Genomic DNA, 26,597 nt, shown 5'->3' on the forward strand with positions numbered 1-26,597 from the left:
TTTATTTTGAAGGTGAGTTTATGCTGTTGACAGGAAGTTGTTGTTGCTTTGGAAACAACATGACGGAGATAAGTAATATCTTCTAATCTACATATAAAGACGGAGAAACGAGAAAGTAAAGAATAAAGTGTATGTTTAAATGTTAGCACCCCCGAAGAGGCACAAGCTCTTACGTTGAGTCTGGATACATTCTAAATCATCAGTAAAGTCTACGACAATATTTTCGTGTGTGGTTCGGGTGCCATCGCGTGGCCTGCATCGTACTTGCTTCCGCTGTTGCTTGGCTGTTGACTAAGTTTGGGGCCATCTTCGTGCGAAATTCACAATTCCATATTCGTGTGTCCATCTGGTGTCAATTTCGGGACAGTGTGACAGGGGCTTAACTAATGTGTGTGGTGTGGGAGTAGAAATATAATGTAAATGTTTGAAATCTACTCTGTAACAATGTTATGCATAATGAAGGGATCAGTTTGATGGTTATCGACCTTATCTCCTACTTTCTATTGATTGACATGTCTAAATATAGAACACTTGTAAATATTCTATATAGGAAGTCCCTGTTCACCACCACTCAACCCTAAATCTGATTTGACTTTTTCTCATATTATACCTATTCTTCATAGTTTAAAAAGTTGTTTCATATAGCCGGTATGGATCCTTTGAGTTATTATTATAACGCTTCTTAATCATTCCATGCTCTTTGTATTTCTCTCAGCATCGTTTAAGGTAATTATTGATTAGTGCTAAGTGAAGGGCTGTTTGTTAAGGCAGTATATATAGTAACTGTATATCAGAGAAATTGTTTACTTCCATACATTCACTTTTTAAACGTAATGTTTTAAGCAGTTTTATCAGTATGATCAGTAAGCTCCATTGTTGTTTGAAGGATATATTTCACAGATGCAATTTGCAGTTGGTTGTCTGATATGAAGCTGGGTAAACTGTTTAGGAAATGTCGAAAAAAACAACTTTAATAGCAAATTCACTCATTAGATGTTTGGTTGCTAAAGATAATTGCATAAGGAGCTAAGAAATGTAGAAGGACAAATACTGTCTGTTGTGATAGCTTATATATTCCTAATACACGAAGATAAGGCACCGTGTTTAGAAGTGGCATCCAAGTGAACACATCCTCTCTGTTTATTTGCAGGCCTGTATGGTGTCAGGAACACTGAGCTGTGAGAAAAACAGCTCACCACAACACCGTCTGGGCTCAGCAGGAAGTACCTCCATATTTACTTCCCGGTCACCCTCAGACGTCATGTGGACCAGATGCCTGCTCTTCGTCTTCACCTTGTCTGCTCCCATTGCCATTGGTAAGTGAAAGACAACATTGAGGCTGCTTTAAGTGCTGTTTTGTTGAACTGCAATTGTTGTATGGTTTTTTAAATATGTTTGCTCTGTAATATAAAACCTGATTAGAAAAAATATCTAAATATTTAGTTTTTGTATATATAATTGCAAAAAACTATTTTGGTTTATATTATTTTTTAAATAATTTGATACATACGGTTGATGAATATAAATCTTTTTTTTTTTACAATTGCTCTACTGCTTGTTTCTTATCCTCCTTATCCCGTGAAAGAACAATATCTGGCTCTTCCTCAATCATTTTTAACTTTTTGATCCGCTCAGTGCTCTGTTTCCTGATGAATGGTTAAAGATGATAGGAAGCAAATCCCATTGTCCCCTGCAAAGGACATGCCGTAAAAAGTTTTTTAAGACTTTAGATGTACATACATTTATAATCTAATTAATACATACAAATCAGCATCTGAAGAACATAAACATTCATTCTTTATACATTTGATCACAAGTCCTTTCGGGTGTTGGTAAGTTACTTTAACATTAAGATCAATTACTTATTATATATACCTGAACTGATGGAAATACAAAAAAGCTCTTGTGGCAAGGACATGGGGCGCCCGTTAAAGGTATCAGGACACCCCGAGATGTTGGGTTTGAACTTGTAGGCAGCCTACTGTTGCAGGGTATAATGATTATCTATAAATAGCTTAACGTAAGCCCCGCAAACTGCAGGCAACACTATCATCCTCAAAGCGAAGCCATTATTCATGTAAGGGTTTTTGACATGTCAAAGAAGGAGAAGGACAGGTGTGAATTATACAATTTACGATGTCTGATACCAATTGACATGGTATTGTTCCTCCTGGCTCACTGTCACACTGTCATGGCTAACTGGGATGCTTGGATAGAACAGAGCCATCTTTAATGTCATTAGTAACACCTGTGCTGGTCTAACTATGATAAGTCAGCTAAAGGCTTATTGTAAAATAACTTTCTAGTCTTCCGAATATCTTCTTAGAAAACCAATTGTACAAGTTTACTTCTTCAAGTTTAGATTGACTTTATATGCAAACAACCAGACATGAAGTAACGGCTCTCGGCTTCGACTACTCATCCATCCACCCCTCCCCACACACACACACGCGCACACACACACACACACACACACACACACACACACACACACACACACACACACACACACCACACACACACACACACACACACACACACACACACACACACACACACACACACACACACACACACACACACACACACACCACACACACACACACACACACACACACACACACACACACACACACACACACACACACACACACACACACACACACACACACAAGCACTTGCTCCAAACACAGCAGCTGCAAAACCAAGGAAACACTTTGCTCATTTACACATATCTTCTATCTTATTGCAGTATACATTCATATATTTCTCTAGATATTCATGCTTCCTCTCTCTCACACACACACATTTTCACTACACACACACATGCACACAATGCAGATGCCACCCCAGTAGGCAGTCTGTATGTTTCCTCCTCTCGCCTGTGACGGTGGGCTTTGAAGACTCCAACAGGGAGCGCTGGCCCACTTGGACTTAATCCTATTAATGGCTACTGTCAATCATACTGTTGTGAGGAAAACACACACACATGCACACATACACACACCCAAGCATGTACGTGTTCACTGCTACTGACATGCATGTGCACAGATGATTTACTTTAAATGATGAGATACTGTACACCCGGGACACGGATCCTCTCCTAAACACACACACACATACACACACACAGACAGACACACACACACACACACACACACACAACACACACACACACACACACACACACACACACACACACACACACACACACACACACACACACGTACACACTGACATAGGAAGTGCTCACAAGCAGCCACACAAACACTAAGAGCTTTGCTTTAACACCAGAAGATGAATTTCAGTCAAAGGTATTTGCATCAATGTCTAAAGAATAAGTCGACATATGCAAATCATGCTGTTTATACTTAGTAAGGATTAGTTGAAACAAAGACAGTTTAGCTTGAGGACCCACAGCAGCAAGCACTCCATATTTTGCACAGAGCCGTGTCGTGTCATTATTTCAGGGTTATTTGAATACAAATAAAAGAGAAAAGCAAAGACAGAAAGTCTCAGTGACATGTTTTTTTCCTTTTTTTTACCTGGGGTTCAGAGAACATTTCTGCCGTGTACACTGGTTAACCTGAGATGGCGTACTTGTTTATTAATTGGCTTTGAAAACGTATATTATTGGGATAAATTCCCTGTCTCTGCAGAGGACATAATAAAACTGTAGGCATTACTGAGTATTGAAGATAAGGTTGATGTATTTTCCTGGTAAATGCTGACAAGAAACATGTAGAACAACAACAACCAACTATGTATTATAATTTCACAATACATTTGAGCCTATCTGTGGTAGTCTATTCCTATTTCAAAATGAGATGTTACATAAAATAGCTGTGAACTGTAGTTTTAGCTGTGAAAGAATAACCTACACTTCAATATAAGTGCATTGTCCAGGGTCAATACTAATAATGAAACCCAGCTTTATATTCTGGATAAATAGTTTAAACAGTTGCACTCTCTAGCATAGGGGAAAAATATCAGATTTTGCAGGCAGTATTTGTTAGTAGATTTAACTCGTTTTTATTTTCTCATGGTATATACTGAAAGCAGGAAAAACAACATATAAAATCTTGCCAGCCATATCCTTATTTTTGCGCTTAGAAAATGTGGTGGGATTTGGATAACTCATAAGACCCACTTTGCAGACACCAGCCAAATGCTTTGGCAGTTCAAGTGAGAGATCACCTTTTAAATCTCTCTCCTCTTCCCTCTCACCCTCTCCTTCTTTCCATATATCCACCTCTTTCGCCACTCTCTTGTTCTTGGCCCAAATGTAAAAATCGATATCCTTTTGTTTCAGCCCCCTGAGGCAATGAGAGTGTCTGAATAAGATTGTCTGTACGGTCTGGGCCTGCCAAGTTTCTGTCACCACTTACACAACTAATGACAGACACATTAACATGCACTTGCCAGCTTACACACGTTATTGCATGTGTTCAAAGACAAAGGGCTAAATATTGGCACGTTTATGTGTGTATTGGGTCTCTATCAAAATGGGCTTTGTGATTGCACCTACTAGTTTGTGAAAAAAAAGTGACAGAGATATGCAGAGCAAGTTCTTTAGAGGCTGGTGAAACACAGTGCATGTTTTATTGGTGAGGCAGATGATATAAATAGGTAAATTAAACGGTGACAGACGAGACAGTACAGTTTGTGCGAGTCAGAGAATTTACTGCCGCTCATGAAGGCTGAGTGGCTTTTAATTGGAATACAGATAGACCCCTTATTTGAATTGTATGTATGTGTGAGAGTGTGTGAGTGTCATAATGCTCTCTTTATGCCCAGCGGGGACCCTGTGAGGCAAAACTGTAAGACATCTGATCCAAAGCCAGTCTAGACGCCTGCCTTACAATACGGTGTATTGATCCACCACGCTTCAATTAACCCTCTCTTCAAAAATGACATTCGTGCTCACGAAGGCGGACATGATGCATTGAGAAACGTATTAACTAACACTCATAAACACAACACAACACAATAATGACCCACTGCCCTAAGCACTCCCCTCCCCCGGGAGCGCGCACAGCGTAAAGCCAAAACTCATAGGCATTTCAATAATTTGTACGGCAAAGTTAGGTTTGGAAACGGTATCATTTCCTTTTTGGCGGGCATGCATAACACGGCATAACTATAGGTTACTTACGTAACCCCAGTTCTCAGAGTAACATGAAGTGAGATGTCTCACTATGGGATGCGCCTCATCGCGGAGCAAACAGAAGCATCAATCTCATTACGCCAATCCTGATTGGCTGGTGATCTTGACGTCAGCGTCAGGGAATTCACCCCCTATAAGTAGCTTGCGCCACGACGCATGCGTCATTAAAAATAAGCACCTCTTCTCGCTTCACCATAGCAAGGAGGGCCGTCTGGTGAGACATCTCACTTCATGTTACTCTGAGAACTGGGGTTACGTAAGTAACCTATAGTTCTCATTCATAACACTCCGTTCGATGTCTCACTATGGGAAATTGTAGCTCCCGTATTGTCAGACGAGCTTATCTCGAAAATCACCAAACCAACCAGAACTTAACAGGTAGAGCTCTGACTCAACCAGGTGCCCAGCACTGCTTGAGTCACACTGGGAGCAGAACGTCCAGCCTGTTAAGAGGCGGACAAAAGTGAGCGGCGAGGACCAGCTCGCCGCTGCACCAATGTCTTGGATGAGCCCAGGATGCGGCCAGACCCTGAGTCGAAAGAGCTCGCGGACCCGAGGGTGCCTGCGAACTCTGACTCGTATGGGCCCCAAAGCAATTGCTTCCACAAACCAGTGGGAGAGCCGTTGCTTAGTAACAGGCTTGCCCTTATAAGGGTTAGCCCAGGACACAAGGGGTTGGTCATTATGACGAAGCACCCTTGATCTGTCCCTGTACGTGCGTAAAGCACGGGCTGGACACGGCAAATCCGGCCGCTGTTCCCCGGAGGAATACAGTGGCGGGGAGGATGCCTCAATGTCAAATGTGGTACCTGAACCAACCGCCTTAAGATAAAGGCAGGGTTGGGCTTCAACCACACTCTGTTTGCCCTGGGGCGAAATGAGTGCATGAAGACTGTACAGATAGCGCATGAGTGCCACTGGCTCGCTTGGCAGCTGCCAGGGATCAGCTTCATGTCACACTGTATTCAGATTGTACCACTCACGGGCCAGGCCCATAGAGCCAAGCGCTCTGGGTGTGGGTGAAAGATCGCCCCCCCTGCTTGGGACAGTATGTCCCTGCGTAGTGGGAGCTGCCATGGCTGCCCGCACAGCAGCTGATATATCTACGCTAGTCAGTACATAGCTGGCCAGTGCGGAGCTATCAGGATAAGTGTGTGGCGTTGCTCTCTCACTCTGGCCAGAGTTGGGGGTATCAGACCCGGGGCCCGGGGGCCAATCGTGCGCGAGTGCATCCACGCCTAATGGTGCATTTAGATCGCGCATCGAAAAGAACAGCTGACACTGAGCGTTGTCTTTCGATGCGAACAGATCCACCGCGGCTCTGCCGTAACGCACCCACAGCTGGCTCACAATCCTTGGATGTAGAGTCCAGTCTGCATAAAGTGGTATACCTCTGGACAGTAGATCTGCCCCGAGGTTCATCACTCCCGGTACGTGCGTCGCTCTCAGAGAGAGGAGACGTCTACCGCTCCATAGGATCAGTTTGCGCGCCAGTGTGTGTAACTGGAGAGAACGCAAATCCCCTTGGCGGTTAATATATGATATTGTGGTCGTATTGTCTGTCCTCACGAGGACGTGATGTCCCCTGAGGAAAGGCAGAAAGCGTTTTAGGGTGAGAAACACAGCTAAAAGCTCCAGGTAATTTATGTGCGCCCGCTGGAGGTCTCTGCGAGACCATGGTGAGGTCTCGCCGGGAGCTCCCGCCTGGTGAGGCGTGGGGCTCCGTTCCCGCGTCTCTTGCCGCCACCGGGTCCCGGCCTGACACGGCATGGGATCCCGGTTCCGCAGCTGCCGCTGTTAGTGAGCCCCAGACCGACACAGTGAGGGGCTCAGTCTCTGCAGCGGACGCCCCCGTGTCTTGATTGCCAAACGGCGAATCAGTGGACATGAGGGAGTCCTGTTCCAACAAGCTAGCTTGGTGTGCTAGCCGTCGGTGGAGGCTCTTTCGGGTGAAACGGGCACAATGCCCGCACGAGCCGGGGTTGTCGATAGCCTCCTGGGCGTGTTCCAGCCCGAGGCAGGACGAGCAGACCTGTTGTGAGTCTGTGCCTGCTATCTTCAACCCGCAGCCGCATGACCGAGCCTCCGAGTCCTTGACTCCTCTGGTGTGAGGGGGAGAGGCGTCCATCTTGTTCGCCTCGTGGCATGGAGAGGACCCGCTCGTAACAGGTACGTCGTTGAGAGAAAAAGTGTTACCAACCCGTCCTTAATCCGGAGAAAAAGGGACGGTGTGGGTCCTTTGTTCTCAAAGAATATTGACTGGTGTGTCAATATACTTCTAATCCTTTTCTCCTCCGTGAGAGAGAAAAATAAAAGCGTCCTCGCTACCGTGGTGTTGGTAGTAAGGGGAAGCTAGCTAGCAACAGGTGCGTAGCTAGCTTGAGAAAAATCAAAACCTTACCTTACTTTCCGGGGAAAGAAACGGCGAGGTCGATTTTAATACTAACTGGCGTTAGTTAGTTAACCGTCTTCTTGCGAAGCAGAAGGAGTAGCCGGCGAGCGCCCATCGACCGAAATGGTTATATTTGGGTTCAGTCTGTGGACCGTTAAGCTTGTCCGGCTACTATAGAGATGTGCTCTGAAGCGAGAAGAGGTGTTTGAATGACGCATGCGTCGTGGCGCAAGCTACTTATAGGGGGTGAATTCCCTGACGCTGACGTCAAGATCACCAGCCAATCAGGATTGGCGTAATGAGATTGATGCTTCTGTTTGCTCTGCGATGAGGCGCATCCCATAGTGAGACATCGAGTGTTATGAATGAGAACACCGGAGCCTCGCTGCGGGGAAACTTTGGCGCTGTTCCGAGTTTGTTCTAATCTGTCAAAATGACGGACTGCTTTCAGATTTTTCCGTCATAAGGCGCATTCACACCGCAGTACTTTTCCCACAAAGGTTCATGAGAATTTAGTTAATGAGAACTCTTTAGTTCTCATGAACTAAGTACAGATCGCGTTCACACCGGAATAAGTTCCTGGGGAAGGATTAGGCAAATGAAGCCGCTGACGTCACTTATTCTTCTTCTGCTTTGGGTTTACTGGCAGGCCGCAAACAACTTCACGGTGTATACTGCCGCCCAAAGTCCCCGGCTGGAAGTCCCCAGAGTTGGGGACTGGCTTCAGTAGAAGCTGCCAGCTACTGAAGTCCCAGCAGCTTCTACTGAAGCCTTCCGAGTAAATCGCCAGAACGCCGACACCTCTTCATCTCCACCGCTCTTTGTGTTGCCATAAATTAATCTCTCTGTGTTTGTGCGCTGGGCTAATGCTAATAATGCTAATGCAAGGATAATAAAATGGCGGCTTCACAAAACTTTTTGAGAGTTTTACGGGGCGTGGTTTGCATTCCACCCAGTCAATCAGACATAGGAACCTTTTTCTCCCACGAAAGTACCTGCTCTCTAGCAGGGGGTACAAAAAAGGGGGTACAAAAGGTTCTGATTAACTAATTTTTGTTCCGGCTCTTTTTGGTGTGAACGCGACATTTCGGAACTATATCGGTACTAAAGTGGGAAAAGTACTGCGGTGTGAATGCGGCTATAGACGGAAAATATTCGGTTAATGCGACCTCTGAGTCATATACGTGTGTGTGTGTGTGTGTGTGTGTGTGTGTGTGTGTGTGTGTGTGTGTGTGTGTTCATTATAAAGGATATTTTCAGTAAATGTCACTTATATATCAGTCTTATCTCTAAGCTAGCGCCTGTTATTATCGATGTAGTGCCCTCAGGTACCAGCACCACACACTTTTCTCCCTCTCCATGTTATCCCTCAGAGCATTTTTATGTCTAGGCCTACATGTGTGTGTGTGTGTGTGTGTGTGTGTGTGTGTGTGTGTGTGTGTGTGTGTGTGTGTGTGTGTGTGTGTGTGTGTGTGTGTGTGTATGTGTGCGTGATGTTGTGAAGGGCAGTATTAAGAAGAGCCCGAGCCGAGTGTCATTGAGCTCATTCAGATTCTTTGCTGCATTCGTGTAACCATGACGCCCCTTCAGCCAATGAGGGAGCCAAGGGAGGGAGGACAGGGTTGCTATGGTTATCATGACAGGGAGAGCAAGTAAGGTGGTGCCAGGCCTCGGATGTTATAGGTCTGTGTGATAAATTGCGGTTAGTCGCCTGTTCAATGGGTGTGTGTTCACACGTATGCGAACATGTGTATGTGCATTTAACACACCTTGACAAGATTAATTCTACGATACAAATAAAAGCGATGGAGCAACAAGCAGTCACGATCACTGGGCGTGTAGCCACATCCTAATATATTTTATTTGTTTACTCAACAGGGACAATGTATATTATGTATATTGCACTAGATATAGCTACAATTCTCAGATGAGGTCAAAATATATGTTGTGTAAAAATAAACACAATCAAATCTACCTTACAATAAAAGGAGGTCGAAAGTAGCAACGCTAAACAAAACAAGCAAACACCTGAGCTGATAACCTATCTATCTATCAAGGGAGGATGCCTGATGCTCCCAGGGCTCACTGCTCTCAAGAAACAGAGAATAACAACAACCAAGCTGCACCACAACAACCAATATCCCTGGGTACATCCAGCCCCAAACCATCAATATCAAAGCATGCTACTGTAATCAAAATATCTAATCTGGTCATGTACACATAAGTAACAGGATAATAAAACAAACAAAAGAGCCATATGTGTTTAATTTATTTCATTAGGTTGAAAATAAATCAGGATGGGTACCATGCTTTACTTGTAGTTTTAGTGTTTGGGATGGCAATGGAGTTTTATTTCAAATATACATCATGCACATAATTGTAAGCAGGATAATATACCTGAATTTAAGTTAGATTTCAAAGAAGATAAACTAACCCATGCTTTATCGTTTAACATATTCGTTGTCTAACAATAAGTCAAACTATGTTACATTGACTGATTAATAATCAACACAATTATTCTACTAAGATAGGTACCACATATGGCAAAAAGCGATACAATGACATACTGGTTGACCACAAGAGATCAATTTTACATCACATTAAATGATATGACGAGTCAGCAGGAAAATGTGTTATTGATAACATCAAAAATGTCTATATTCCTAGCAGTTGAGTAGGTTTAGATTCCAGGTGTTGGAATATGGCATACTGGATACTTGATGGAAATTAGCCCTCTTTAAGGACATTTGTTTCAACTATGCTTTTAACAATGACAATGTCAAAAAGGTCGGCCATGTATAAGGTCTGAGATGTGATAGCATCACCTGCTGCAAGGTGAGGCATGCTAGACGTATAGCTGCAAAAAAATGTCTGCTTAATTTTGATGTAGTTTTAGCTTACAGCGTGTGCTGTCTCAGATGGGAGTATTTAGAGCATATGTCCCATCATCTTTGCACCACAGGTGAAAACTGCAGTGCAGAGGCTGCTGCAAGCTCCCTTTGTGAAGATTTCTAGGCATATAGGATATAAGATATCTAAACTTAATTAGTCGATGGCAGCTTGATTGCCGTTTGCTCTGTTCAGATGTTTTATTATCCAAGACAGTCTTCACCAGTTCTAATCATTAAACAAGCAAGGAAGCAAAGCAGCGGCAGTAAAAAAAAGATCCGGGCAGATCAGTGGTTTCAATCTCATTGGAATTAATGACATGTTTCCTCTTTCAGGACAGTAAGAGTGGATGTACAGTTTGCCGCGAATTTGAAACTTCTCAGAATAATTAGGCATTGCCATCTTTAAATAATCTCTGCAGCACTAAATGCCTGTTAACATTTCCATGCAATTATTCTCTAGAGTGATGTCTAAAACTGCTAACTGCAAAACAATAATTACCAAGTCGGTTCACTCGCGACAGTGGCCATGCCCTTATCAATAATCTTCTGTGATGCTATTGTTTTCACATAGTCTGGATAATTAGTCTATATGACATGGGTACAAATGCAGTCTTAGTTGAACACATTTTATGCTTGTACAATTTAGTCCTCCACTGCACATATTTCAAAGACAGACATAAAAACAAGTAGCATGTTTCAGTATAGCAGGGGCATTAACCTTGTACCAATGTGTGTGTGTTTGTGTCTTTGTTTCCAGCCGGTGGCCGTGCCCCTATCCCTATGGCAGTGGTGCGGAGGGAGCTGTCATGTGAGTCTTACCCCATCGAGCTGCGCTGCCCCGGCACTGACGTCATCATGATCGAGAGTGCCAACTACGGCCGCACCGATGACAAGATCTGCGACTCGGACCCCGCCCAGATGGAGAACACTCGCTGTTACCTGCCTGATGCATACAAAATCATGTCACTCAGGTCAGTGTGTCTTTGAATCAGTGCTGCAATGGGTTTTGTGCTTCGAGATAGCTCTTGTGTAGAAAGGTTGCCGGAAGATTCAAGATTCAATATTCAAGGCTTTATCGTCATGTGCACAGTAGCTACAGTGTAGATATGGTAATGAAAAACTTAAGTCATGCATTATACAACTGCATTATATTTGTTACTGCTATCTATCTATATATCTATCTATCTTTCTTTCTATCTATCTATCTATCTATCTATCTATCTATCTATCTATCTATCTATCTATCTATCTATCTATCTATCTATCTATCTATCTATCTATCTATCTATCTATCTATCTATCTATCTATCTATCTATCTATCTATCTATCTATCTATCTATCTATCTATCTATCTATCTATCTATCTATTACATTACATTACATTGCATTTAGCTGACGCTTTTATCCAAAGCGACTTACAATAAGTGCGTTCGACCAACAAAATACAACTTGAAGAAAACAGAATCATATAAGTACATCAGGCTTCATAGAGCAAAAACATTTCAAGTGCTACTCAACTGGCTTTAGATAAGCCAGTCCTTTATTAGTATAAAAGTGCTTCGTTAATAGTTCTATCGCTTGAAGTGGAGTCGAAAGAGATGAGTTTTCAGTTTGCGCCGGAAGATGTGCAAGCTATCTGCCGTCCTGATGTCAATGGGGAGCTCATTCCACCATCCTGGAGCCAGGACAGCAAACCCACGTGTTTTCGCCGATGGGAACTTGGGTCTCGCAGCGAGGGCGCAGCGAGTCGTTTGGCTGATGCAGAGCGTAGTGCACGCGCTGGGGTGTACGGTTTAACCATGTCCTGGATGTACGAAGGGCCAGATCCATTCGCAGCATGGTAAGCAAGTACCAGTGTCTTGAAGTGGATTCTAGCAGTTACCGGAAGCCAGTGAAGGGAGCGGAGGAGCGGAGTAGTGTGGGAAAATTTAGGAAGGTTGAAGACCAGACGAGCCGCTGCATTCTGGATGAGCTGCAGAGGTCGGATGGCACATGCAGGTAGACCAGCCAGGAGGGAGTTGCAGTAGTCTAGGCGTGAGATGACGAGAGCCTGGACCAGAACCTGAGTCGCTTTCTGTGTCAGCTGGGGACGTATCTTCCTGATGTTGTAAAGCGTGTATCTGCAGCAACGGGTTGTAGCAGCGATGTTTGCAGTGAAGGACAGGTTGTTATCTAGGGTCACACCCAGATTCCTTGCAGTCTGAGTCGGGGAAACAACTGAGGTGCCGATGTTGATTGTCAGGTCAAGAGTGGGACAATCTTTTCCCGGAAGGAAGAGCAGCTCAGTCTTGTCAAGGTTGAGCTTGAGGTGATGAGCAGACATCCACTGAGAGATGTCAGCTAGACAAGCAGAGATGCGTGCGACGACCTGGGTCTCTGAGCGGGGAAAGGACAGAATTAATTGGGTGTCGTCAGCGTAGCAGTGGTAAGAAAAAACCATGCGGGCTAATGACTGATCCGAGCGAGTTTGTGTACAGGGAGAAGAGGAGGGGACCAAGAACAGAGCCCTGAGGGACCCCTGTAGTTAATTGACAAGGGTCGGACTCAGACCCTCTCCAAGTCACCCTGTAGGTACGGTCTTTCAGGTATGAGGTGAGGAGGGAAAGTGCTGAGCCTGAAACTCCAAGTTTTTGGAGAGTGCGAAGGAGGATCTGATGATTCACCGTGTCGAATGCAGCAGACAGGTCCAACAGGATGATGACAGAGGAGAGGGATGCAGTTTTGGCAGTGTGCAGTTCTTCCGTGACAGCAATGAGAGCAGTTTCTGTCGAGTGACCTGCCTAGAAACCAGACTGGTGCGGATCCAGAAGGTTGTTCTGATTGAGATAACAGGAGAGTTGTTTAAAGACAGCGCGTTCAAGTGATTTAGACAGGAACGGGAGGAGAGAGACAGGCCTGTAGTTTATAACATCAGACGGGTTGAGAGTGGGTTTCTTTAGGAGAGGGTTTACTCTTGCCTCCTTGAGACTGTTTGTAAAGTGACCAGAAGTTAGAGAAGTGTTGATGAAGTGGGTGAGAAACGGTAGAATATCAGGAGCGATAGTCTGAAGGAGGTTTGAAGGGATAGGGTCCAGAGGACAGGTGGTAGGGCGGGCAGAGGTAATGAGGGTAAGAACCTCACTTGGAGAGAGAGGGGAAAAGGAGGTTAGTGTGTTGGTGGAAGGAGGGTCTGGTGACCCAGCGGTGAGTAAAGGTGAGTCAGAAAAAGAAGAGCGAATATCATCAACCTTTTTTTCAAAGTGGGTAACAAAGTCGCTTGACAGAAGTGAGGAGGGAGAAGGGGCTTTGGGGGGGTCCAAGAGGGTGGAGAAGATGGAAAATAGTTGTTTAGGATTGGAATAGGAAGATTGGATCTTATCTTGAAAGAAAGTGCTTTTTGCCTGAGAGATCGAAGCAGAGAAAGAGGAGAGGAGAGCTTGATAGGTTAGGAGGTCGTCACGGTGTTTGGATTTCCACCGTTTCCGCTCTGCTGCCCTAAGGACGGTTCTATTAGCACGCAGTGCATCATTTAGCCAGGGAGCAGGAGGGGACTGACGAGCCTGCCGAGATGTGAGAGGACAGAGAGAGTCCAGAGAGGATGAGAGAGTAGAGAGGAGAGTTTCTGCAGCAGAGTTTGGAGGCAGGAGTTGGAACGAGTCAGAGGAAGGGAGGGCTGAGAGCACCGACGAGGCAAAGGTAGAGGGGGAGAGGGAGCGAAGGTTACGGCGGACAAGTGCAGGATGAGAAGAGATTAGTTTGTTATGTTTGGAAAGGGGTAGAGAGAATGAAATGAAGAAGTGATCGGATGTGTGGAGCGGGTTTACAGAGAGGTTAGAAGTAGCGCAGTTCCTTGAGAATATGAGATCAAGGACATTGCCAGCTTTATGAGTCGGTGGGGACGGAGACAGTGAGAAAGCAAAGGCGGTTAACAGAGATGTTAGTTTGTCTATCTTCCCCGTCTGGAGGTTGAAGTCTCCGAGAAGTACAGCGGGAGGGCCAGTTTCAGGGATGTGTGAGAGGAGATTATCTAATTCCTCCAAGAAGTCCCCCAAGGCGCCTGGTGGACGGTAGAGAACAACAATGGTTAACTGTATAGGATGGGTTACTGTGACGGCATGGAATTCAAAGGTGGAAGGAGTGAAGTTAGGTAGCTTGAAGAGGGAAACGCTCCATTTGGGAGAGAGCAGGAGACCAGTGCCACCTCCTCTGCCAGTTGGTCTGGGTGTATGGGAGAAGGAATATGCAGTGGAGAGAGCTGCTGGGGTGGATGTGTTGGATGGAGTAATCCAGGTCTCAGTGAGAGCAAGGAAATCCAGAGACTGCAGGGAGGCGTAGCCAGAGATGAAGTCAGCCTTAGGAACAGCTGATGGGCAATTCCACAGGCCACCTGAAACTAGATGTTGGATCTCAGTGGAGCATGTGGGATAGACGAGAGCAGGCCGGTTATATCGATTACGAGATACACGGGGCCAGTGATAATTGCGAGAAGACACATGAACAGGAATGGAGAAAATACACATGATTATCTATCTATCTATCTATCTATCTATCTATCTATCTATCTATCTATCTATCTATCTATCTATCTATCTATCTTTCTATCTATCTATCTATCTATCTATCTATCGATCTATCTAACTATCTATCTATCTATCTATCTATCTATCTATCTATCTATCTATCTATCTATCTATCTATCTATCTATCTATCTATCTATCTATCTATCTATCTATCTATCTATCTATCTATCTAACTAACTATCTATCTATCTATCTAACTATCTATCTATCTATCTAACTATCTATCTATCTATCTAACTATCTATCTAACTATCTATCTATCTATCTATCTAACTATATATCTATCTATCTATCTATCTATCTATCTATCTATCTATCTATCTATCTATCTATATATCTATCTATCTATCTATCTATCTAGCTATCTATCTAACTATCTATCTAACTATCTATCTATCTATCTAACTAACTATCTATCTATCTATCTAACTAACTATCTATCTATCTAACTAACTATCTAACTATCTATCTATCTAACTATCTATCTATCACATGCTCCTCCAACCGTGCAACATGAATATGACATAATACAAATACAACAATAAAATAATAATAAATGATAAAATAGTGCAAGAGAATGTTTTGAGATGTGCAAAAATGTAAATACAATTGAAATAGAAATAGTGCGAACTGTATAACAACATTTGATAAACCCATTGAAATAATGAATTCTGCGTATTGTCAATGACGTCTGACTCATGGTGCGCCTTGGTGCAAAAATGAACAAGGCTGGCACAAAGAGATGAGCCAAAAAAGAAGCTTGTTAAATTGTTATACTTGTTTTGCACTGCACTAGAGACACCTCTCAGTCCAGAGATCCAAGCTATGGGCGTGTAACTGTTCATTTAGTATTCAGCCTGCTAAAGTATCAATTGTGAAGTTCTGTATTACTCACACGTAACCCACTCACCAAGCTGACAGCAAACAACAACAATGAAAAAAAACCAGCACAACAGTGCATCTCACCTGTCAGACGTAGAGTAACAGAAACAAGGAGAGAGGTGATGGGAAATCTGTGGAAACCAGTTTAACCTGTGAGCCCACCCGGTGCTCGCAGTTCCTGTAGAATGCCCTACAACTGTAGAACCTTATCACACAATAGAAATGACTCAGGTGACACTTCCTCCACAGCTGGCCAGTGCGATAGGCTCCTCTCCTGACAGTGTGGTGAGGAGCACAGCAACGGAAGACAGGGAAAAATAATTTGCAGTTTATAATCCAATGAAAGTTACATTTAGGCAGGGTGATAGGGCCTAGCAATAATTTATTTCTCCGTATTTCTAGCTATTAGAATAAATGGTCGGATGTAAGTCAAAGCCATATCCCAAAAATGATATCAAACACCACAGTGTAACTACATCAGAGACAAATAATTGAATTTGACAAGTTCTCCAATAGAATAATGGTGTTTTTAAAAGTGTGTTCTTCTGGATTACTTCAATAGAAAATATAAACACATCCTTAAATGCTTAAGAGCAGCAACATGTATGCATAAACAAACTAAAACCTGCATTGTACATACAGCATCACTTCAAACACTTCACTGTTCATTCCTCTACTCCTACAAACCCCTGCACCTTAGCAGCTGTCTGCTTATCCACCTCTCTCCCTTTGTCGCTCCACCACACAGCGACACCCACATGCTACTCTTATATTCATCAAACTGTGGCAACACCTTACAGCTACACGATTAGATGTCCAAACAACATATACTGAACAAATATAGATGTTCTGTATAGAAAGAAAATGTGTATGTATTGAGGGAGTGAAGCAGCTGTCAGACTGTTGCTCCATTTTACTGTAAAAAGTTATGTGAGTAAGGTATAATAGCTATTTTAGCCAATTATATCCTGACCCATGTTTAAGAGTGAGTTAATCTCATTTCCATAACTTGATAGTTAAGAGTTGTTGTCTTACTTTTACTGGTACAGGCTATAAATGATGAAGCAGTGGTCTTATGGTGAGCTGTATTATGCATGGCTAATTCTTTGTTTCACGCAGGTATGATGATGAGCATTATCTGGCAATAATTGTAGAACAAAAATAGCAATGAGGGGAAAGCAATGCTCTGTGAAATTAGAATATCTGGTTGTAAATAATTCATTAATGTCACCATTAGTGCCTCAATATTTCAGATCACATGTCTTTCCTGCTGTCCCATTGTTTTCTCTCTCATCCTTTTTCTGTCTCAATATTGCTGTCATCTTCCTCCCTCTCGCCCGTTCTGCTGTCTCTCTATCAATCCACCTGTCTGTGTCATGTGGCGCTGCTCTGATTGCAATTGCTTTGGCCTGGCTCGGGCTCTCCACTCGCTCTGGCAGCTGCTTGTGTGGCCACTCTCCTACAGCCCTTGCCATACATAATTTATACACATGCGCAGCCACACACACACACGCAGATACACACAGCATGTGCCACATGCAGCATACACTGCCCAGAGGCTACACCAGACTTTAAGCTCCAATTAGCAGAGCCAGAGGCCAAACGTAATCTTGAGGGATCCTCTATGGAGGTGACTCAGACCGGAAACAACTGTTTATCACATATTGTCAGTATGTGTTTGTTGCAAATAGCTGCCTTTTTGTGTATCGATGCATACAGTAAAGTAAAGATACGCTCATGCAGTGTGTTGCATATTGTATGGTCGAGTTGAAGGCTGTATCGGGGGTTTTCCACACATTGCAGTTGGTTTGGGTGTTTGACTGTGAGTTTTCTAGCTCTTTCCCATACTCACACCCCCTCTTCTTCAGTCTGTTTCAGCCTGTCTGGTTTCCACTCTCTCATTCCCTCTATGTCTGTATCGTCTCTGGTTTTCAAGTCCAGCTCGACTGGCTGATAAAATCAGAGCATGTTCCGCCTACCCAGTGTTTCCTCAGTATCACATTCTCTCTTTGTTTTCCTCTCTACCACTCTCCAAGGCCAGGGTGTGTGTGTGTGTGTGTGTGTGTGTGTGTGTGTGTGTGTGTGTGTGTGTGTGTGTGTGTGTGTGTGTGTGTGTGTGTGTGTGTGTGTGTGTGTGTGTGTGTGTGTGTGTGTGTGTGTGTGTGTGTGTGTGTGTGTGTGTGTGTGTGTGTGTGTGTGTGTGTGTGTGTGTGTCCATACCACATAATTGGTCTTGATATCAAAGCCTCATATCTCCAGAGGGTCTCACAAGGCTTCTCAGGCAACCTAGAGAGGACCAGATATCGCTGCATTTCCCAGATTATCTCCCCATTGGGATACACTGGGTTGAAGGGGAAACGAAGCTGTGGCCATGAAAGTTACGCTTAATCTGTTTTAGCGATATACTGGCCTCAGTTCAATGACTCACTTTGTTTTATCGTGTTTCGAACTGAAATGCCTCTATTTCAAAATGGCTTCTGAGCAATTTAGTTTTAAGGCAGTTTCCTGCCTTTATTGAATGTAAACTGATCATGCATGCATTACTCTAATCTTTTGTTTTGTTAGGCTCACTGCATTGGCTTGAGTCGCCTCTAATGCACTCTATATGTGTTTTCGTTAAAGGTTTGGGATCACATTTCTTTTTTCTGTTTTAAAGAAGCCAAGCTGGCTACATCGTGGATGTTGTGGTTGGGTTGAGTATACATTAAAGTGTCACAGTGGAGCGTTATCTCAGGGTAACAGAAGCATTGGAAGGTTCGGGTTGTTCAATTCTGAACAGGAACAGAGCTGAGAGCCAACATGGTGGAATGCCTGCAAGTTAGAGCCATCTATTGACATAAAAGTGACTTGATGGCTCCTACGGAGATGCTTCACAATGCACTCCTTGTCCCTTACTGATACTTGAGTGCTTCATGGACCGAATACCTTTCAGCGCACTCTCTCCATCTCACACACGCATTCTGCCACTTGAGGCTGGAAGTGCGGACACTGAAGAATGTGTAGACAGTGCACACAAACTCTGTTTTGCTTCCTCTATCAAATAGTCTACAATGGTAGAAAATGCCCCTCCCATCTTGTCCCCTTGTTAGTAGTGAGTAGTTCTTCAATACAAGGGGAAAACCACAAATAACACAAAGTAGGGGAGTCATTCCCCCTTCTCACTTAATTTCTCTCCTTTGCCTTTGGAAGTGTTAAATGACACCATGTTTAGTTTCCAATCTATGACTCTCTTGGCATCTCAATTTTCGTCACTCCAGTTTTTTCTCCCGTTTTCTCATTCCTCAAATTGCTTCTCACCCCCTACTTCTCACATTCTTTGTCACTTTCTTTTCTTCCTCACCATCTGTTTTAGTTTTCATTGCCCTTTCCTGTTTTTCAATTCACTTTTTTTATTTTCCCCTCTCAGGGGGAAAGGTGTGGTAGAGGCTGAAATGCATGGGCTTATTGGGTGCAGCTTGCTGCCTGTATTTTACACTATGTGTTCTATATATTAGCACCATTAGGAGAAACTGCATTAGAGCCAGGACACAGAGACATCCATCTCTAGATTAAACCCAAGCCTTTAGCGTCCCCAGGTTACCAAGTTGCATGATCCCTGTAAACACAAGACATCTATGCACCAGCCCTCTGTGCACACATCAACGATTACACATGCATGGATTCATAAACAGGCGTAGTTGATCATGCATGCATGCTCATACACTTGCACACATGCATAGACACACACTCGGAGAGAAATTGAGAGAGTTGCTCATCAGTTCCTTAGCTCGGTCAACTTCTTCTGGCAGCCTGTCTCTTTGGAACAGAGTCTCAGCCTTCAAAGCACTAGGCTAGTGTGCCAGTGTGTGAACCGTTTGTGTGTGTGTGTGAGTGAAAAGCTTACATGTATGGCTATCTGCTTTTGTATGGTGTGTGTGTGTGTGCTAGAGAGCCTGCACCCGTACGTTTGAACCTTTCACACGGGAGACTGTAAAGGAACCTCTGAAATTATTTTCCCTTTGACTCTCTGAATTATAGAAAACCATTTGAATCACGGAGTGCAATCTAGTGCTAGCCATGTGCTGCAGTCCAAGACTTTGTAACCAGTGAACTATGTCATACAGTCTGCCTCTTTTTTTTTTTTTAATCAGGCATACCTGCACATCATCTGTCTTCTACATTTGAGTCTAATCTATCTCTGTAAACACAGCTGAAGGAGGGAAAGGAGGAACAGATGATGACAGACACACAGATAAATGAATGCGCTCCACCCAAACATTCATCTTACATCTTTGATCATTATTCCAGCCCAGTGACTCTAAGAACAAAAACAATATTATCTGCCAAATGGAAATGTTGCACTGAGGCAATTGAGGCTGTGACTAGTGTGAGTGTGTGCATGTGTGTGATGCCTTAAAGAGGTGGACTCACCAGGATATTTACACTTATATATTGGTATTATATCTTCCTCATATCTTTTCAGTTTCAGTCTGTTCTCTCGTCTTTTCTTCTCTCCATTAACTACCCTGCTTCCCACCGAATTAGGTCATATCTGGAAATGTCCTACTTAGTGAGTTAGTGTGTGTATGCATGAATGCTGCCAGCCACCCTCATATAGTCACCACAGTTACAGGAGATGCCCTACAGCACCCTAGGGGCCCAACTGTCACCCTTGCTCAGTGCGGTAATTAGGGCCCACACACATACATGTATATGAACACACACACAAACACACACACATATCTAGATACAACTTAGAAGTGGAGATACACTTAAAGATGGACAGATTCTGGAACACAGTCAGTCCGGAAACACACCTACACAAATTCGCCTTCAGATAGGTGACAGCAATGAACACAATTGTTCCATTGTAAGCATATCATTATATAATATTATTGTCCCTTACACATAGCTGCTTTCTCTATCCACTCATTCACACACCAATATATATTCACCCTCACTGACAGCTGTGCTGCTCTCCCAAAAACTCTGTATTTCTACATGTCAGAGTCTCCACTGTCCGACCCTTTTCTCCTGTCGCCACAGCTCTGCTAACCTTAGTTATCATGCTTCACCGAGCACCTAAGCTACATGGCTGCCTGAGAATGTTCCACACACACACACACACACACAGACACACACGTATGTGTGTGTGTGTGTGTGTGTGTGTGTGTGTGTGTGTGTGTGTGTGTGTGTGTGTGTGTGTGTGTGTGTGTGTGGAACATTCTCAGGCAGCCATGTAGCTTAGGTGCTCGGTGAAGCATGATAACTAAGGTTAGCAGAGCTGTGGCGACAGGAGAAAAGGGTCGGACAGTGGAGACTATTTTCTCTCTCTCCTACATACACACACAAAGTCTGACACATCCAGAACCTAGCATGGGAATCCATGCCTCAGACATGAAGACAGTGACTGGCTCCCTGACAGACTTGCTACTTTGACATTGAAGTGCAAAACTAAACCAGGACACACGGACTAGCCCTCCTGCCCCAGCCTAAAACGCATATACGCAACAGCATTCATTTTTTTGTGCATCATGAGGTGAGGCTGACTAAATCCTACAAGACAGTGTCTCGGTCTGGCGTGGCTCGTCGTCTTGGCGATGTTGTCTTACACGCTTCTCTGCGTTTCACCAACCAAGAGCGACAGCCCAGCTGTCTGAAATGCTACTCGTCTTTTAGCCTTTAGGAGGATTTAGAGTTTGTGCAGGCAGGTGGGATCTTGGATTAAACTGTGGAGAATAAGGTATCACGTAGAGCAATACACACACACACACACACACATATGTAAAGCAGAGAGTAACACAGGGATGTCAGCACAGGAATGTTGCTAGGTGGAATCAGGAGGAAGACTCTTTAGTGTGTCCTGGAATCGGACGACGTGGAAGTTGCCATGGTTACCAGTGGAAGAGGGGAGGGGAGGAGAGGAGAGTAGAGATCGCGAAGCTTAAAAAACTGTACTTGGCCGTGAGCCTGCCTGCAGGAAAGAGGCCATAATGTGTTTCTGTGTGCATTATTTGAGTACCTCTGTTGATGATAGGACATGTTATGTTAACAAATAATCACTTATTACTTGTTAAACAGTTCAGTAACCTAAAAGATAGTGTCCTGTATATATTTTTTAATATGATTCACTGTCCTCTACGATAAACCTTAAGGGCTGAACCATGTGTCACATTTTCTGTCCACTTCATATTTATAATTTGACAATCATTCTCACCTAGCATGAGAATACAAGTACGCAGGTACATACACTATATATATCTACATGTTGTATGTCAAAAAATGACACTTGACATGTTTGGACAGGATGGGAGAAAAATAGGAGATAATGACATCCTCCAGCCAAATATTAATAATGTAACACATTTCAAAGCTTTTTCCCAGTAGGGAAAACAACATTATTTTACCTGTGGCTTGTCTGACAGGCTGCTCGAGAGCTGACAGAAACGTATTCAGGGACCGCAGAGGAGTGTTGTTGTGTATGTATGTATATGTGTGTTGCTGGTGTGTATGTGTGTGGGAGGAATAGAACAAGGGAGATAGATCTGTCATTTCTTAGTAAGCCTGGTGTGGTGGTGCTGGCACAGAATGTGATGCGTCTGCTTGTCTATACCCGCTGGTAGACATATACACAGACCTTCCTACACAAACACACACAGACATGTTTTTTCCTTCCTTTTGCGTTACCTCTGTCAATCACAATCCCTGCATCACTCTTCAATTACGTATTACATCCCAGTTCCTCTGCGTCCTTCCACGGTTTCCATCACTCCATGTGTCCATCCCCAAGTAGCCCTACTGTATATGTGTGTATATAACCACATCAGGGAGCTAATAAAGCAGAAACGAGGCCAGTAGCAGCGGAATCTCATATGTGGTGTGTGTGTGTGTGTGTGTGTGTGTAGTGTGTGTGTGTGTGTGTGTGTGTGTGTGTGTGTGTGTGTGTGTGTGTGTGTGTGTTTGTGTGTATGTATGTGTGTGTGGCCGGCCTAACAGCTTTCTATCCTGTAGCGAGATACAGTAACTATGCTCTGTCTGCTGTCAAATGGGTTTCCTGAACTCCCGCAGGACATAAAAAGCCCGGTGAAATCATCTCTCCCCCTTCCTTGGATTATTTTCACAAACTTTCTTTTGTTTTATGCTTTTCCAACGGCTCATTCTCTCCGCTTAGTTGTTCCCAGTTTGGGGATTTGAATTGTATTTCTTTTCAGAATGTGTTACACGCTTAATAATCAGCACATCATGTGATTCTTTTTTCTTCTTTACGGAATATTGTATTGCTTTTTTTCTATGGATAATTTGGACTGCTAGCACAGTGCAATTTATAATGTTATCATCTAGTATAGCTCTCGTCAAATGACAAAAGGGTAATCTGATTGTTTGTGGAACCAAATGTTGAATAACTTCCTGTCAAACGGCAGCGACATAGAATAGCCAACAGTAAGGGAAATGTATGATTTATGCTGTTTTAAATATATAAATATGTATCACATTTAAGACACAGCAATGTGAAATAACATAAATCAATCTTGATGATTGCGTGGTCAAAAGGCAAACGCATTCATGTTATATAAAACATCATATCTGATCTTTACTTGTAATATTTTGCCGCTAGTGCAGAAGCAGCCCCCTTCACAATAATGATGCTGTGGGCAGGCTTTTATGATTGTATCGTGAAGCAGAAAGTTTACCCATGCTTGATGAAACACATGACTCAGAGACTTTTCAAGATATTTGAGACCAGGCTGGAATATCCCTAAATGTATACATCAAATCCTTTTAATATCCATTGATAAAGTCCAAAGTGTGTTAAACCATTTCTCCCATTATCTGCCTTATTCTGTGTTCATATAGTTCAACTGTCAACAGCAACAACAAAAATAGTTTTCCAATCTGTTTCCTGCAACAACCCAAGCTAAATAAAATGATCAAATCATATACTTCATCAGTTAACACTGTATGTTTTGCCCACTGCACAACTCTCAGAGGGATCTCCAACTTTTAAAGAGATGTCACATTATTTGAAGGCATCTATGTTCTTGCTGGTTTGAAAGAGAGGGCCAAGAGACAATCAGTAATGCAGGAAGTTAAACGAGTTGCAAAGCAGTTCCGGGATTAAATATTGTTGTTTTTTTCAAGATGTTGAAACTTTAAAAAGAACGAATTTGAAAAAAATATCTTGTTTGCATCCAAAATACCCACATTCACACATTCTACTACCAATAGACAATATAGCCACAACACTGTACTGTCACACTCGCATCTAAACAATGTATTGCAATGTGGAATATTTCAGCAAAAGGCTCATTTGAAATGAGCAAAATTATGATGGCATTATATACACTAGTACGCACTTTACACTTAGAATTATAACATACAAATAAAATGGTGAAAGGAAAAGTATAGCGCACAGTACACAATAAGCTATATCTACATTAAATATGTTAGGATTTTTCAGACAGCACACAACAAAAGGGGATATTTAAATGCATGAAATTAAAACTTTACTACTGTAGCAATATATAGAATACAAAATAAAGTGCCTCCAGCTTGTCAGTGAGGATTATAATAATGAATATGATGAGACTTGACAGTCGAACAATATGCCTATGAAAATAAATACGAAAACTCAGGCTATAATTAACATTAACAGTTACTGAATATAACGCACAGTTAATATTATGGGTATAAAGTAACTTTCACACCTGATTCTGCTAACATATCAACAGCGCCCCGATATTATTTGATATTCAGATACCATTCCAGAAATACTGTATGTTTTAAGCATGTTACTCTGACTCAGTCGGTGTTGCAGAGCTTTGATTCTATTCAGATGATGATTACAGAAGACTGTGCTGAGGCTTTGTGCGCCACTCAATCTCAGACACCTCTTTCAACTCATGAGGATTAGTTCTCAGCTTTCACTTGCTCTGTAATTATATAGTTCTTCAACACATCTGCACTGGAACACATGCAGCCGGAAACACACACACTCACTCGCAAATATTTATTCTATCTTACATCTTTCTGGCAGACACATGCATGTGCTAGCATATATGCGCACACAAACCCACACACACTGCATCAGCCAGCGCCAGCCTCATCAAATCATCAGTTATGTTTATATGAGGGATAGAGGCAGAGACGGAGTGAAGGGAGGTCTGCCAAACAAAGTGAAAAACATCAGAGAAAATAACAACAGCAGCACCCACTGCAGCATCGCCGCTTTCTCTCTTTCCCTGCCTGCCACCGCTCGGCTTTGTTAGAGAATAGTTCGTTTGTGTGTCTGTGTACGTGTTGCACGTTGCAGGGAAGAAAGCCAGCAGGCAAGGTGGTATCCAGGCCACTGCTTTGTTTTGATGTGGTCATGCTAATTTAAAACAATTGCTTTTTCTGCCAACACTAAGAAAACCACACGGGAAATAATATACAGCTTTTTCTATGTTTAAAAAAAACTAAAAAGGGTTGCAAAGGTGCGTGTAGGGGGTTATGTGCATGTTCTGCATCTATTCGTCATTTGTCGAACTGCAGAGAAGACGTGGATTGCGAATTTTTGCTGATGTTTTTATGTTTTGTCAGACAGATAAACACATTGGCAGAGAGGAAATTAGTATAACAGAAAGAGAGAGAAAAATACGAAGGAGATGGAGGTACTGGGGACATAAGGGAGTATTTTTTGGATCCGACTCAGACTAGTGGCTCAGACAGAATGGTGACGTCAGCACAGGCTTAAGGATGGAGGGATCTGGGGAGAAACAGGGAGGCTGGAGATGACGCCCTGAGGGAGGCAGGAATGAGAAAGATATTAAGAAGGGAGAGAGGACAGACGGAGAAAGAAGCAAGCAATAAAAGGCCTACCACATATATCTGGGTGTGACTTGGGAAACTGCAGCTAAGTGGGTTAAGACAGATAAACAGACAGGGGAAAAACAGACAGTAGGAATGAGAGACAAAGAAGGAGGAACGGAGAGGAATCATTTCTTGGCGGGAAGGATGAAGACGAAAGCTGAGAAAGAAATTGGTTTATTATCTTGGCTTAGAAAGTGAAGAAAAAGAAAAGTAGTACAGACTAAAATAGATAAAGAGGTAGTGATGGCGGAGAGATAGATCGTGCAAGAGATTATTTCAAATCTTTGCTTTACCTTCTATCTAAGAAAACAGTCAATAACCTTCAGTACTTTATGACTCAGTCGTGAAAGTCCTTAGAAATAACTTGTTTTTTGCTGGGACATGAAGTAGAAAACACATACCCACAGTTACAGAAAACCTAAAATTACTCTTCTGAACACATTTGCAACTTTTCTTCCTTATACGATGCCGGTTCTCTGCTTCGGAGCTTTTTTTGATGCATTATTTTTTACTTATTTCTGCTTTCTCTTGCCTTATGTAATAACTTTCTAATGTAGTGTGGTTTCACTGGCCAGTTCACTAGCATCGTGTTTTGCCGGATTCAATCCTTTTTTTTTTTTTTTTTAAAGATGAGCCATGTTTTAAGCCCAAAAGAGTTCAGGATTCTTCCCTTTAACTTGTGTGAGAAATAATTATGCCCATGGCAGCACTCTTTGAGTAACTTTTGAGCTCGAATCACTTGTTTTTATCTCCCATTGGGATGACATCATAACTAAACTTTTTTTTTATATGTGAGGTCATACAATAGCACTAAAATAGGATTTGCACTCTGATTCACCACTGTGGGCCATGCAGTCGTGTCCATTGGTCGGTGTT

The 26,597-nt window shown here is 43.0% G+C and overlaps 1 protein-coding gene across 11 annotated transcripts in view; it reads left to right on the forward strand.

The window, feature by feature from the left end:
* adgrl3.1 (adhesion G protein-coupled receptor L3.1) overlaps nucleotides 1-26,597 on the forward strand; it is a 135,726-nt gene that overhangs the window by 37,721 nt on the left and 71,408 nt on the right. For all 11 annotated transcript variants that reach the window (XM_034203300.1, XM_034203302.1, XM_034203303.1 and 8 more), the window contains exons 3-4: nucleotides 1,151-1,316; nucleotides 11,208-11,421. In XM_034203300.1, coding sequence (XP_034059191.1) covers nucleotides 1,157-1,316; nucleotides 11,208-11,421 — 374 coding nt within the window. In that variant the 5' untranslated portion in view covers nucleotides 1,151-1,156. The remainder of the gene's footprint in view (nucleotides 1-1,150; nucleotides 1,317-11,207; nucleotides 11,422-26,597) is intronic.

Source organism: Gymnodraco acuticeps, unplaced genomic scaffold (assembly GCF_902827175.1).
Source record: "Gymnodraco acuticeps unplaced genomic scaffold, fGymAcu1.1, whole genome shotgun sequence".
In the NCBI taxonomy this organism is placed as follows: domain Eukaryota; kingdom Metazoa; phylum Chordata; class Actinopteri; order Perciformes; family Bathydraconidae; genus Gymnodraco; species Gymnodraco acuticeps.